At 52.0% G+C, this 14,371-nt stretch overlaps 1 protein-coding gene across 1 annotated transcript; it reads left to right on the plus strand.

The window, feature by feature from the left end:
- The first annotated feature begins 673 nt into the window (after positions 1-673).
- Positions 674-3,799, plus strand: FOXF1 (forkhead box F1). Its single transcript, XM_075039363.1, has 2 exons — positions 674-1,762; positions 3,465-3,799. Exons 1-2 carry the CDS (start codon positions 700-702, stop codon positions 3,623-3,625), a joined length of 1,224 nt encoding a protein of 407 aa, XP_074895464.1. The 5' UTR covers positions 674-699; the 3' UTR covers positions 3,626-3,799.
- Positions 3,800-14,371: the final 10,572 nt, after the last annotated feature.

Below are 14,371 nucleotides of genomic sequence, written 5' to 3' on the forward strand. Positions count from 1 at the left end.
GCTTGTCAAGGAGCGGCAGAACGTTGTTGCAAAGAGATAAAGTAAAAGGCGAGCGGCCGGATCGGGCTGTGGGAGGGAAGGGGGGGGGGGCACGGCGGACTCGCCAGGCACCGCGATGGGAAGCGGCTCCCCGCAGCACCGACCCAGTTAGAGCCGGGAACTGGGAGGGGGGGGATCGGTAGCGATCCCGGGCAGCGGGGCAGGCGGAGGCCGCCGGTTTTTTCTTCTCTCTTTCTCCCTTGCAGCAGCAGCAACCGAGCTCAGATCCCTTCCACCCGCCTCCCCCCCCCCCCCATCCCTCCTCCCTGCGGTGTGTCCCCCCCCTTCCTCCTCCTCCTCCTCCTCCTCCTCCTCCTCTCTCCCCGACCCTCCGCCTCTCGCTCGCCTTCTGCAAGCCGGGCTCGGATTTAGGGATAAAGTGGGAGGAGGAGGAGGAGGGAAAGGAAGGCGGAGAGGAAGGGGGGGGGAAAGTTGGGGGGGGGGTGTCGTCGTCGCTTCCATTTGTTTATCCCCCGAGGGGTGAAGTCTCCCGGTGGAAAGCAAACCCGCCGGGGGGCCGGGAGGAGACCGGGGGGGGGGTGGGTGGGTGGGTGGGTGGGTGAGCGGCGGCGAGCCCCCAGCAGCGTGGCCTTTTGGGGGGGCCCGTGGGGGAGGGTGGCGGAGGAGGGCCGGGGCTGGCCGCCGCGGACCTGGCCGTAGATGACTGCAGAAGCGCAGCGGGCTCTGTCCTCTCAGCCCCCTCCTCCTCCTCCTCCGGTGCAGAGCGATTACGGCCCCATGTCCTCCGTGGTGGCCGAGAAACAACCGCAAAGCTCGGCCATGGACGCCGCCTCCGCGGCGCCCGGCGGGGCGACCGGCAGCAGCGGCGGAACCACCCCGGGCAGCGGCGGTCCCAAAGCGAAGAAGAGCAACGCGGGGATCCGGCGGCCGGAGAAACCGCCTTATTCCTACATCGCCCTCATCGTCATGGCCATCCAGAGCTCGCCCTCCAAGCGCCTGACCCTCAGCGAGATCTACCAGTTTTTGCAGAGCCGCTTTCCTTTTTTCCGAGGCTCCTACCAAGGCTGGAAAAACTCGGTGCGCCACAACCTCTCGCTCAACGAGTGTTTCATCAAGCTGCCCAAAGGGCTGGGGCGCCCGGGGAAAGGCCACTACTGGACCATCGACCCGGCCAGCGAGTTCATGTTCGAGGAGGGCTCGTTTCGCCGCCGCCCCCGCGGTTTTAGGAGGAAATGCCAAGCGCTGAAACCCATGTACAGCATGATGAACGGGCTGGGTTTCAACCACCTCCCCGAAAGCTACGGCTTCCAGGGCTCGGCCGGCGGGCTCTCCTGCCCCCCCAACAGCCTTTCCCTCGAAGGGGGCTTGGGGATGATGAACGGGCATTTATCCGGCAACGTGGAGGGAATGGGGCTGGCCGGACACTCCGTGCCCCACCTGCCTTCCAACGGTGGGCACTCCTACATGGGCAGCTGTACCGGCTCCTCGGCGGGGGATTACCCGCACCACGACAGCTCCGTGCCCGCCTCCCCGTTGCTCGCCGGCGGCGGCGTGATGGAGCCCCACTCGGTTTATTCCAGCTCGGCCTCGGCGTGGGCTCCCTCCGCTTCGGCGGCTTTGAACACCGGCTCGTCCTACATCAAGCAGCAACCCCTCTCGCCTTGCAACCCCACGGGCAACCCGCTCTCCTCCGGCCTTTCCACGCATTCCCTCGACCAACCCTACCTGCACCAGAACACCCACAACGCCGCCGAGCTGCAAGGTAAGGAGAGCGGACACGCGTGGCAGACAACCCGCACCGCCGCCACACGGGGGGGGGGGGGGTCGGGGATATTCCTTACCCACGCGTGGATGCCCAGCCGCTCCGTGGGCAGCGGTGATGCACTCTCCCGGGAGGAGGCCGCCGTCCGTGTGCGTGTCCGTGTCCCCCCCCACCCGTGCTCCTCACCTTTCTTCCCCCGGGGGCAAGCGGGCAGCCGTCGGGGCTTGGGAACGGCCGGGTCAGGCTCCGCTCCCCCCCGGGGGGGGGTTGCTTTGCCTTCGGGACCCCCCCCCGGGCCTGGGGCAGGCGGGGAGCTGCGGGAAGATGAAGCCGGAGCTGGACCCGAGGTGGTGGTGGGGGTCTTTTTCACCACCATCGGGACCTGGAGGTGCTCCGGAGGGGGGAAAAAAAAGGGATTTCCCCCCCGGGGGGGTGTCCGTCACCCACCCGGCCCCGGTCCCCGCCATCCGTTCCTCTCGGGGTTGTTTTTTCCAGGCCCGTCGCCTCCCTCCATCCACCGCCCGTATGGAAGTCGGTGGCCCGGACCCCCCCCCCCCCGACCCCGGGATGGAGCTCCCGGGGGTAGATTAGCCCTGGGTCCTTCGTGGGGAGAGGGGAGAGATGGTGTTTTAGCCGGGTGGAGGCCTCGGGAGGGCCGGGACCGGTGTTTGGGCTTCGTCCTGCGGCCCAAATTCACCTCGGGGGGGGTTGGGGGGGGGTCGGGGGAGACCTGGGAGCCGCGGCCGGGGAAAGGGGCAGGTTTTGGGGGGGCCTGCCCATCACCCCAGGCCTTCGGCAGAACCTGGGGGTGAAAGGAAGCGTTAGCGGGTCAAAAGCACGAAGCGAAACCTGGGCGAAAAATAATAATAATTAAAAAAAAAGGATCGGCTGGGCCGGTATGGAGCGGCCGAGCCCGGGCACAGCACCGAGCCGGACCGGGTCGGTCCCAGCTCCGGTTCCGGGTGAAAACAGCCAAATCCTCTAGAAAACGGAGCAAAAAAATCCATCCCGAGGAACCACCGGGCCCATCCCGCGGCCTTAACCGAAACGCTCCGGCTTGCCACCCAAATTAAGGGCCTGGGAGCGGCGGGCCGCGGGGTTCCCCGGGCGGGCGCTTCTCCCCCGCGCACCCCAAATTTACGGGAGGGGGTTTTATGTCCCGAGGTGGTGGCAAAAAAGGCAGGAGCAGCCCCGGTTTCGGAGGCTTTTCGGCCTCTCTGCTCGGTTTCTGCCGCCGGCTCCGGTGGGTGAATGTGTTTTTTTCCCCGCTCCGCACCCCGCGGATATTCCGCGCGGGCGGAGGTGATGGGAAAAGCAGCCCGGCACCTTCAAGAGGGCAAAACAGGGGGAAAAAAAAAAAAAATCAAACAAAAAAAACCAAAACCAAAACTAAGCCCAAACCAAATCCCCTTTTCTCGAAGGGTCCTTGGGCCGCGGGGGTTTCCTCCACCGCACCTGTCCGCGCCCGCGGAGTGCCCCTGTATTTGCGTGCATGCAAAAATATACCCAATTCCGCGCTGAGCCCCGGGGGCTGCGGAGGGTTTGGGGTTTGGGTTTGGGGTTTTTTTTGGTTGGTTGTTTTGGTTTTTTTTACCCCAGACGGCGGCTTTCTCCCCTCCGCGCTCAACCGCCTCTACTAAATATAATTGCGATGGCTGACAATCTTCCCCCCCCCGTCCCCGTCCCCGTCCCCGTCCCGCAGGCATCCCGCGGTATCACTCCCAGTCTCCGAGCATGTGCGACAGAAAGGAATTCGTCTTCTCTTTCAACGCCATGGCCTCCTCCTCCATGCATTCAGCGGGCAGCGGCTCCTATTACCACCAACAAGTGACATACCAGGACATCAAACCGTGCGTTATGTGATACGGGGCGGAAAAAAAAAAAAAACAAAACCAAAAAAAAAACACCTCCTGGGGCCGGCAAAGCCTGACCCGGGCATCGAGAAATTCCCCCAGCCCGTCCCAGGACCCTCTCGGTGGAAAGAGGAATGGGGGGGATCTCTGCAAACTGGTTTTGTTCCGGAGGTATAGACGGGAATCCCGGGGTTGAGCCTGTGCCCCGCAGCTGAGCATCGGCCGGACCCGGTTTCCATCCCGGGTTTTTAATGACAGACGGTCTCTGCCTTCTTCTTCTTCTGCTTCTTCGCTTGGGGTTGGGTTGAGAAGAAAGGAAAACCAGCCCCCCCCACCTCCATTCCCACCCCTCTCCGAAAAGCCCGACGGCAGGTTTGGGTTAAGGGTTTGACAACTGAAGGTTTTGATGCTTCTTTAAAAAAAAAAAAAAATATATATATATATAACCCCCAAATCAAATTCAGTTACTAATTCAGTTTTGGAATTGGCATTAAGCGATGCTATCATCCCGGTTGGGGGGCGCAGAGCAGGTTCGGGATGGGGGGGAGCTGGAAAAAAACCCGACACCCCCCCCCCCCCCAAAACCGGCGTATCCTGCGCCCGCGGCCCCTCCGCGCTGCTCCGCGGGGAGGAGCGGGGTCGCCGCCGGGGTCTCCCCGCCCAACCCCGTCGGTCCCGTCTCACTTCCACTTCTTCCGAGAAATACCTTTTTTCTTTTTTTTTTTCTTTTTTTTTTTTTTTTTGCCGGCAGACACCCAGCGGGAAAAAATCTCTCAGAGGGATTTTTTTTGGTTTTAGCTATTAATTTTTTTTTTTCCTGCATAAAGACTGCAGGATCAGACCCTGTGCGGAGAGAATAAGGCACTTTGAAAAGAGACAGCCATGCTCATTCTGTTATTTATTCTACATTTTTTTGTTGTTGCTAATAATCGAGACACGAGTAGTCTCAGTTGATCAGTATTAAATCGGTGAATCTCTGTTGGCAATATTTGCCATATAGATTTTTTTTTTTTTTTTTAGTTAACCTTTGTAAATTTTAAACCGATCATGGTCTCTGTGTAAAGACAATCCTCCATATGTTTTTATAGAAATATATATATAATGAAGGATTATTGCCCTCCCTCCCCCTCTATATTTTTTTTCCACCCTGACTTTGTACAGTTCGGTGACACCTATTTTAATTCTTTCTGCACTGTATAAAATTGTAATTATGTGGGTTGTGGTTTTTTTTTTCAGCCTGCCCTTTTGTGTACGTTTTGTCCCTAAAGAAAAAAAAAAAATCGAACCGAAATAAAACATGTATGTTATTTGTACATGGGCTTCACGATTGTATGAGCAGCAAATAAACGAGCATGCGGTGTTAACAGGCGTAATTATATCTGAGGAGTCTGTGGCCTCCGCGGGGCTCCGCGGAGCGCTCCGCACTGCGCGGAGGGGCCGCTGCAAACCTTCGTGCGTTTGATGCAAAAATTCCCCATCTCGGTGCAGACTCGAAAGGGCCTTTTTGGGGTTTGGCTGCGGCTTCCGAGGGGTCCTGTGTCCCAGGCTGGTTATCCCTTTCTTTTAAATAAGAAATATTTAAAATCAGGCTAACGAAGCGAGGAGGGAAGAAAACTGGAGGCGATCATTATTATTATTATTATTATTATTTCATTTTTTTCCCCCAAGGAGAACGCGAAAGGCGGTGTTTGACAGCTCTTTGCCTCTTATTCGGAGACAAGGCAAGTCACTGCAGGGATGGAGTCTGCGGCAACTTTTCTCTTTTCCTCCACCCCAGGAGGGAACACGGGCATTTTTTGGGCAGCCCGAGCCGCGCATCCCCGTGGATCCGCGCCGCGCTCAACCCCAGCTCCGCGGAACCTCCGCTGGTAACGGCCACGGCCGCATGGAGGAGAGCTCCGTGTGAAAAAAAAAAGAAAAAAAAAAAATAAAATAATAAAAATCAAGCAGATGAACTCCTGCACCATCACCATCCAGTGCTGGGCAGCGATAAAGCCGCAGCGAGGGGAGAGCAGGCAGCGAGAACACAAGCCCGGCTCATCTGAAAAATAGGTCTTTTCCTGCAAAGGTTGGGTTTATTTGTCTAATTGAGGATGCTACCATATCCAGGAAATTTTGCTTTAATCCATGGGCCAACACGGCTATATCAACACTCATGCTATGAATATACACACACATAAAAAATAGACACGCACAAATTAATCTGATTACTTGGCTGTGTATTTCTGTCTTTATGTAGGGAAGTTAGGTTACTGCACGCTAATTAGCCCAGCTGTGTGTAATCAGCTTAGTTAAAAGCAAAGTTAGCTGGTTACAACAACAACAAAAAATCTGATTATTCTTTTAATTAAGGCAGGTGGGAAAGGCCCTATCAGAGTTGGCGGAGGCCTTTATCAAAGAGGGGTTTCTTTGTTGTTTTGGGGGGTTTGTTGGGGGGTGGGTTTTTGGGGGGGTTTCGGTTTTTGTTTTTTTTTTTTTGAGAGTAGGTCTGTTTAAGCTAGCGGTAATCAACCTGCAGTATTTATTGGCGTTTCCCTGGTTTTATGCCTTTATGGGTTGATCCTTCCCTCCATCGCCTGCGCTGCCGCCCATCCCTGGTGGAGGTGAGCCGCGTTGTTACCGTCCTTTATATAGCTGAGCTGCAGACTGAGGTTTTTGCTCCTGAAGCACATATCTGCTCTAGGTGTGGCCGAGATAAAGGTCCAGGGTTAGGAGTTCAGTCTCTGCCAAGTGGTTCTTCCTTCCTTGAAATCTCACTGTCACTCCTAAGGTTCGTTTTCCTCCTTCAGATGAATTTTGGACTCACTGCAGCACCGATACCTTCACAGCTTGGCCTCCGCCGGGCTGGAAAGGGCAGGCAGGCACCTTGCGAGCCTCAGGTCCAGCTTGAAGGGGTTTGATATCTGGTCCCCAACAAAGGTTTACGTGATTCATTTTTCTCCCTCCCGTCGGTTTCCAAACCTGGAAAAACAGAACCGCCGCATACCGTGGACGCCACATATTCCTCAAGCCAGTGAGCGCAGTCTAAACAGACAGCTCTCCATCTCAGACACCTACATTCGGGAGGAGAGGATGAAACCCCACAGGCTCCTGCCCCTGGCCCTTCTTCTGCACAAGACAAACTTGATTTTTTTTCCCTGCATATATTGCCCCAGGGGATGGCAACCCCCCCCCCCCCAGCCGCTATCACAAGCGGTCCCTTTGTACAAGCTCCGCTCGTATGTTTGCAGGATCGGTTGGGCTCTGGTGGGAGGCGAGGAGAAATAAGCTTGCTCAGAAATGCTGTTGGAGCCCTGTAAGAGGAGATGAGACATAGGCTTGCTCAGAAATGCGGTATTTGCTCACGTAAGGGCAGATCTGACCGTGGTCAGCTGCTGTGGCTCAGTTCGGTATCAGTGATCTGCTCTCCGCTCCCCGTCACCCACTTCCCAACCTGTAGGTGATACAACACCACAGTTTAATTTGGATTTTTTTGGCATTTCTACTCCAGGAAAGAGTTTCTCATTGCGGATGCTCTTTGAAGGGCCCGGGAGTTTTCTACAGGGCTGAAATTTTTTGGAGGATGAGGAGAAACAGGGCCTGGAGTCTCCGGTGGGATATGACACAAGCCGTGTCCCTGGCTCACGGACCCTGGGGGTCCCCAGACGTGCTGCCCCCCGGGCTCGTAGCAAGAATTTGGGTGGCGAGGCAGCCTCGACGCTTCCCTCTGCTCTTCCCTGGGTGCTCCCTCCCATCCCTGCGGACCCCCCCTTGCCCAAGCTGGAGCTCCCCATCACCTACGGCTGTCACCTGCCCCGGGACTTGTGTCCCCAAGGATGCTTATGGGGGGGGACGGACACGAGGGGATGGGGGGTACAGCTTGAGGGAGCGTGGGCTCACGCAGGGATCCCAAAGCACCGTGGAGACCCCACCAAAGGAGATGTGGGGTTGAGTCCTTGCTGGGGTGGGGGGGGGCACATATTTTTTGGGGGGAGGGGGCATCGAGGCGATCTGCTGTCATTTTTAGGGGGAGGGGGACAGCATCTGGGCAGGGATGCCGTCGGGGGGCTTTTTTTGGAGAAGGGGGGGGTGGAGGGATCCCCGCAGGGGGCCGGGCTGGGGGGGGGGGGGGGAGACACCGGGGGGGGCGCGGTTCCCTTGGCGACAGCGCCACCTGGTGTCGTATCGGACCGCCGCGATTTTCCCCAAATTAGGTTTAAAACCCGATTTTCCCCAAATTAGGTTTAAAACCCCGGGCGGTTTTGACCTATTCACCACGGGCTGGCTGTTAAAGGTTTGCTGCTTGCTTTAATTTTTATTTTTTTAGTTATTTATTTTTTTCCCTTTCCGGCATCCGGAGCTCCAAAAGTGAATGTGTCCTTTATCGCACCTTCAGATTTATTATCGTGATATTGGCGCTGGAACGCGCCAGGCGAAACTCGTTTATGGGATGCTTCTGGATTAGGCCTGTTCCGCAGCTGGGTGGGAGAGAGATGGGGATACCTGGCATGGGATCACTCATGAAAACTCAGCATGGAATGCTCTCGGATGCAGTTGGTTACCCAGATTAGCAGAAAAGCGGGTACCTTGGAGATTTAACTGGTGGGAACAGACACCTTGAATCTTAAATGGATATTTGGAAGGCCAGGTTCCGAGTTTGGTACCAACTTCTTAGCAGGTAAAGGCTCAGATCCGTCAGAGTAATTAGGTGCCTGATTTCTCCCTCAAAACCAAGAAGTTTGGGACCTGTGTACCTCAGGGGATCCGAGCCATAGTTCTTGGCACGCTTGAAAAGGGGACTTTGATTTCTGTGTCGCTGAAACGCTTTGGGAAGACCACACCTGAACATTTGTTCCCTTTCCATGCATATTACAAGCACAACTGCTGCCTGACACCCATCTCTGCAGGAAAAGACAGTGCTGGGTTCTGCTCTGGGCTTTGTATTTGCATATCCCTGGCAAGAAATCTTTGCCACTGGGAGACATCCTCAGGAACAAAATACCTGATGCAGGTGAGTGTGCGTCTGGCTACAGGAGACCCCCCTGATGAGCAGGAGGTGCCCTGAGTGCTAGCAGCAGCTTTGCAATCGTGAGCTGATGTTATTCATAAAAACAATTATCAGAACAGCCCAACAAGTGAGAAAAGGCATGCAGGTCAGCTGTTTTTTTTTAAAATGACATTCACTGCCAGTATTGATCTTGCCCAGTAAGAAACTAAAATCAGGATATTGTTAAGGAAAGATAACAGAAGGAAAAAACTTTATTGTTATTGGGCTTCTGGCTTGGAGAGCTATCTGTTTGCACAGGCTCTTCGAGACCAATTCCCATTATCACAGGTTGCTCTGAGCCATCAAACTTCTGATAAATGTTTTAACTTCAATCTTAAAATGAGCTATATTTTTGCAAGGGAGATGCAGATCCTTCAGAAAATTTCACTGAGGTGAATCGCTGTGTCGTAAACATGAATTTCCTCTTCTCGGACACTTCTCATAAGTCCTCCGAGAGATCCCAAGAAGCCCACAGGCCACTGGTACAAATATCAGAGAGCAAATGACAATTCTAGAGGTCAAACCATCTCTGCTTAATCATGGAAAGAGATGCAGGGATGCTGGCAGTCCCACTTTATTTCAGTGGTTCTTACACTGGTGTAAATACATGAGTCTGAACATAGCCATTTCTTTATTTAAAGCAGCAGGATTTGAAAAACCCAGAACGGTACAGAAAGTGCAGTTCTGTGGCTCGGCTCAGCTTCAGGCTAATTACTGAAAAAATAAGCAAACACACCTGGGAAAGCAAGATGACAGGGCCTGGAAAGCTTTGCAGGGACTTACAGTACCAAGAGTTCACTTGGAGCAGAACTTGTTACAGCAATTGTGTTTCTCGGTGGTGGTAAAGAAAAGCCACTGCAGACCAGCTACCCGAGCAACTGCCTCCTTCAGAGAGATGGAAACGCCACGCTGCGGAGTCTGAGCAGTGCAGGTGTCTGGAAACACTCTGAAAACACGATATCCCTCTGCAAAAATGTAAGTATTACTCTTGTCTGAACAAGTATTCACTTAAAAACACCAAGGAGTGGCAGCAATGAATACACTAATGCCTAGAAATGGAGAAGCTTTTGCAGCATTTCATGAATGTTGCCCTTCTTTCCCTGCCCTTTTTTTCTCCCATCTAACAGCCCCGTGTGTTTGCCTTACTCCTTAAAGAAAGAAAATCGCCCTGGTTTAGCTCCACGTCTTCCTGCATGGGATGGGTGGACCGTAACACACCTATGTGACTTGCTAGACCTCTGAAGGAGGAAAGTTTTTGGGAAAAGTATCTCAGTTTCTCTCTCACGTCTTGTCCCACAGGGCGAGAGCACTGCGGTTTATGTCCCTGGACTGGAAGGAGGCTTGTGTGGGATGCTTTGGCCAGAAGGCTCGCCTCGAGCCGGAGGACCCGCAGGATGGCACGCTTCCCAGCCACAGCTGGGCTGGTCGGCAGCTCTGCCGGGTGCGTGGAGGCAGAGAGACCACGATGCTGCAGCTCTCCACTGGGAAGCAACAAGATGCCCGTCTGGCACACCAGGTAGCTGTCACGTAGAAAAGGCTGAAGGCTGCCACGCTATGGGTTTTGGGGGATTTTTTTTTTTGAGAGCTTTTGATGAGTTTCTAGTCTGTTCTCTCCAGTTGTTTTCCAAAGTGGTAGGCATTACCGCTTGGATCTAGTCTATCAGGAGCCATCTCCGCCTTCCTCATTTTCCCATCTGTAAAACGTGGATGTTACTGGGGCCACTGTAAAGATTGACTAGATAGGTCCGTATCCTGAACTCATTTCTCCCAGTGACTTCAGTGGGATGCCCAGCCCAGAACAATGGCAGGATACACGACCCTAAACATTTCTGCAGTGCTTTGAAAGATGAAAAGCAGTGACTTTTATACCTATGTCAGTGTAGGGGCAGGGAAACATTTCATGATGTTTATAGCAGACATCACGGACATTACACATGAAAACATGGGAAATGGTGCACTTTTCTTGTAGGGAGATAATCTTTAATAGATGGCAATGAGGAAATAAAAGCATTCGTACGCAACAGCCTACCTCACGGAGGGGTACGTTTGCCCGAGTAACGTGGCCACAGCCACAGATGTTTCCTCCAGCGCCAGAACTGCTGCATGGGGCTGTTCCTTCTGAGGAACCGGAATGAGAGAAATCCCAGCACACGCTTTTCCTCCCCCTCCTCACCCCTTGCCGCCGTTGTGGAGAAAAACACAGCCCCAGTGCTAGATTTTTCAATGGAAACATTCCCCTAAAAACCATTTGTTTCTCCCTCTGGAGCGGTAGAAGATGATGACATGAAAAAAAAAAAAAAGAAGACATGACTTGAAGACGGTATTTAACCACCCCTTTTGTGAGATATTTTATTGGTCTCCAAAGATAATGAGCTAAAGCCTCTGTCCTTAAAGACTGCTTTCTGGGAGGGGACCAGGGCCTGATGTGCATGGAAACACTGGAGGGCTGGATGGGGACCTGGCTGTGGGACCCAGGGAAGGGCTTCACCCTCTTCCCACCCCGACAGGGAGATTTTTTTTTTTTTTCTCCCTTTTTCTCTCCATGGAAACAAACAGTCTCTGACTCTTGTCACTCGGAGAAGACTACACAGCAACATGGCTTGTTTACTCGCTGTTGTCTTCGGTGGATTGAAGCTGTGTGGCCTTGTCCTTGTTCCAGGAAATGCATGGACATAGCTGTCTGAAGGAAAACCCTAATGATTGTATAGTTTTCAGTGCTGAGTGGCAGTTAGCCACCTCGCTTTTATTGTTAACAGATTACAGTGTTGCCTCACTGCTCTGTGCCACACACCACGCTGTGACTAATATCATTCAACAAAAGAAAAGTCCCTCCAAAGTGACCATGTTCTCGAGCTCCAATGGATCTGGTAGAGGCTCCATTCATCCGATACTGTTTTCTCTCCGCATCTCTCCCACAAGCGAGGATAGGAAGAGGGGCAGAAGCACCCCGGGAAGCTCACGCCCGTGACGTGACACCTAGGGTGGTCGCTGCTGGATCCCACACCCTCGCAGCTGCCGTGAGAGTGGAGCTGGGTTTGCTCACCCCGACCAGCCTCCGGAGCTGTTCAGCATCTTTCCCCACTGAACCCTCAAGAAGAGGGGCGTGCAATAACAACATCCTAACTTGTTTGTGCCATGAAAGGAGCTGGAAAGAATGCACTGAACCACATGACAAGCGAGGACATCAGGCTGCACAGAGAATAGAAAGACCTCATTTTTAATTACTTCTGAACAAAGTTGGCTCAGTAAAGTATTTCCCATTGTACTGCTGAACTTTTCTTCTCATCACACAGCAGTGAAACGCAGGCTCCTCTGCTGCTGCAAGTGAACTAAAATCAAGTCTGTGTTAGGGATCACTTCACTCCCTATTAAAAGCAGACTACCCATCTATCACCAGCGTTTCAGACTTTTCTGCAGCATCCAGGCGCTTCTTTGTCACTGTAGATCTTTTTATCATGAGAGTCCTAAGAAGCAAGGATGTCCCCCTGCCCTTATAGAAAGAGACTGGGGGTTAAGTGCCTCAGGATACCTTCCCCCCCATTGCTCCAGGCACGAGTGGTCACAGAAAGGCCATTACAGAGAACTGGCTTGAAGCATTGAGGCCTCTGAAGCCCTAGACTGGTGCTCCAGTCACAGCAAGAAAGAGGGGATGTAAACGTGCCTCATCTCAGGTGGATACCAACAAACTCTTATCTACCTAGACGTAGCCAAGTGCAACTGATGTGCTAACAGCACAGCCACAACTGCAAGAGGTACAAAACGAATTATTACTTGAGTAAAGGTTCTCATCTTTAAAGCCTGTTAATTCAGACTGCAAGTTCTTCAGGGTACAGACTTTACAGTTTGATTGTCAGTAAAATATCTTGCATAGTCTTGGTCTGGGCCAAAGTAAAATGTAAGCAGGCTTCAGTTCCTCGAGTTTCATTATGAGATCAGAGTCCGAGGATTCACTAAAATATATTGCATTTCAGAGTTCTGTGGACTTAGGAAAAAGTCAGAAGTGACTCATGTATAACTGATGTCTTCCTGAGCATGCAGAGAGCCTGAAACAATAGATCTGAGAGATGCAGATTGCCCCATTCACTTTTTCTTCAAAATCAGCTGTTTCCTCAAGTAAGAACTTGGTCAGCCCACAAGAAAAAAATCCACATCATACAGCTAAAGACACCAGAAGGCCATGTAGGCCTTGGGCAGTCTTGCATTATTTAATTAAATAGCAATTTAGCATCTTGCACTGAAACGTCTTTCAGCTAAAGATGAGCAACTTCCCAAGCAGCAGTAAGGGCCCCATCCTTGGCACTGCTTCCCTTGCTGTCCAAGACAGAAACTGCATTGACTGCAGAGTGCACAGGCTCAAACTCCTGCTATGTTGGCACATGACGCATTTCAAAAAGTATGAGCTATACCCTCCTCCTCACAGGTAAGCTTATAGAACAGCTTTGCTGCAAGTCATGCTGCTTTTCTGCAGAATGTAAATACCCCAGTTCTTGTTTTCCCCGTGAGAATCCTATAGCAACCCAAAGGTGATTTCTGAGGTCTACTGGTTTTGCCTCCATGTAACCGCTTAGCGCTAAACCTTGGCAGAAGCTCTGAACCCTGGTGAGCCTTCTGCAGCTTCAGGCTCTATTTTCAACAGCTGCCGGTACTAATTCCTTCCCTGCAGGTTGCTGCTCCTGAAGCAGAGATGACAGAAATGAACTCGTACCTGCACTTTAGTTGCTACTGATTCGCTGAAGCTACTGGTGCAGGTGGGTTTGCAAGAGGCTGCCAAACTCTGACCCAGAGTAGCTGCTATTTTGAATTAAAAACATTCTTTAATGACTTTAAGATGGCAAGGCCCAAAAGACCTTGTCCTGTATTAATAACCGGGATCAAAATTATTGAAGTTGGAAATACAACTATCGTAGCATCAACATCATTATTCCAGTCCATTCAAAATGCTAAGGAATGGCACATTAGCTTAGGCTCATAGCAATTGTTTTTCTTCTCTGACCCAAACTACAGTTTCATACCTCCGTCTAGTTAGTATCTTCTCTGTAGTGTGGTTTGGACAGTTAATTGCCTATTGGGGGAAGTAACAAGATATTAGATAGTACTGTGAAATGTGGCCTCACAATACATGACCAAAAAAAGTGACAGGCTGGAAAAGAACTGCAGAGATCTGCACACCTGGATACAGGCCTAGCACAGCTCACCCTGGGGGCTACAGGCAGAACCTCAACTGCAAACAGAAAACCATCTCGACATGTTTGTCCAAACAAAACCGGCCACTGACTGCACGCAGTGTTGAGAGCAAAGCAAGCAAACCCAACACATTTACCTATCACTTAACATGTAAACATACCTGCACTGAAACTTCAGATGTTAAGAAAGAAAATAAGGTAGAGGATGAAATTCCCACAAATTTGACCAGAAAAGGCTGGTTCAATCTGTAACGCAAGAAGGGAAGTTTGAGATGCTGGAAGTTTTCATTGGCAGAATAACTGCTTTTTAACTGCTCAGGTCACCTGGGCATCTTCACTAAAGCAAGGGGTATTGCAGGAGTCAAAAAGAACATCAAATGATCATGTTACTTAATTTGCCATCATTTGGAAGGGGAAGGCAGTGTAGTATTTTTTTTTTTTTTGCTTTTCTTTCCTCTGCTTTCTAAGCTTATGATGTAATGAATATGTTTAGGTAGTAACATAACCCCTGACTCTTACCCTTGAAGTGCACAACCACTGAAACAAG

The sequence above is a fragment of the Buteo buteo genome, chromosome 11 (assembly GCF_964188355.1).
Source record: "Buteo buteo chromosome 11, bButBut1.hap1.1, whole genome shotgun sequence".
Lineage (NCBI taxonomy): Eukaryota > Metazoa > Chordata > Aves > Accipitriformes > Accipitridae > Buteo > Buteo buteo.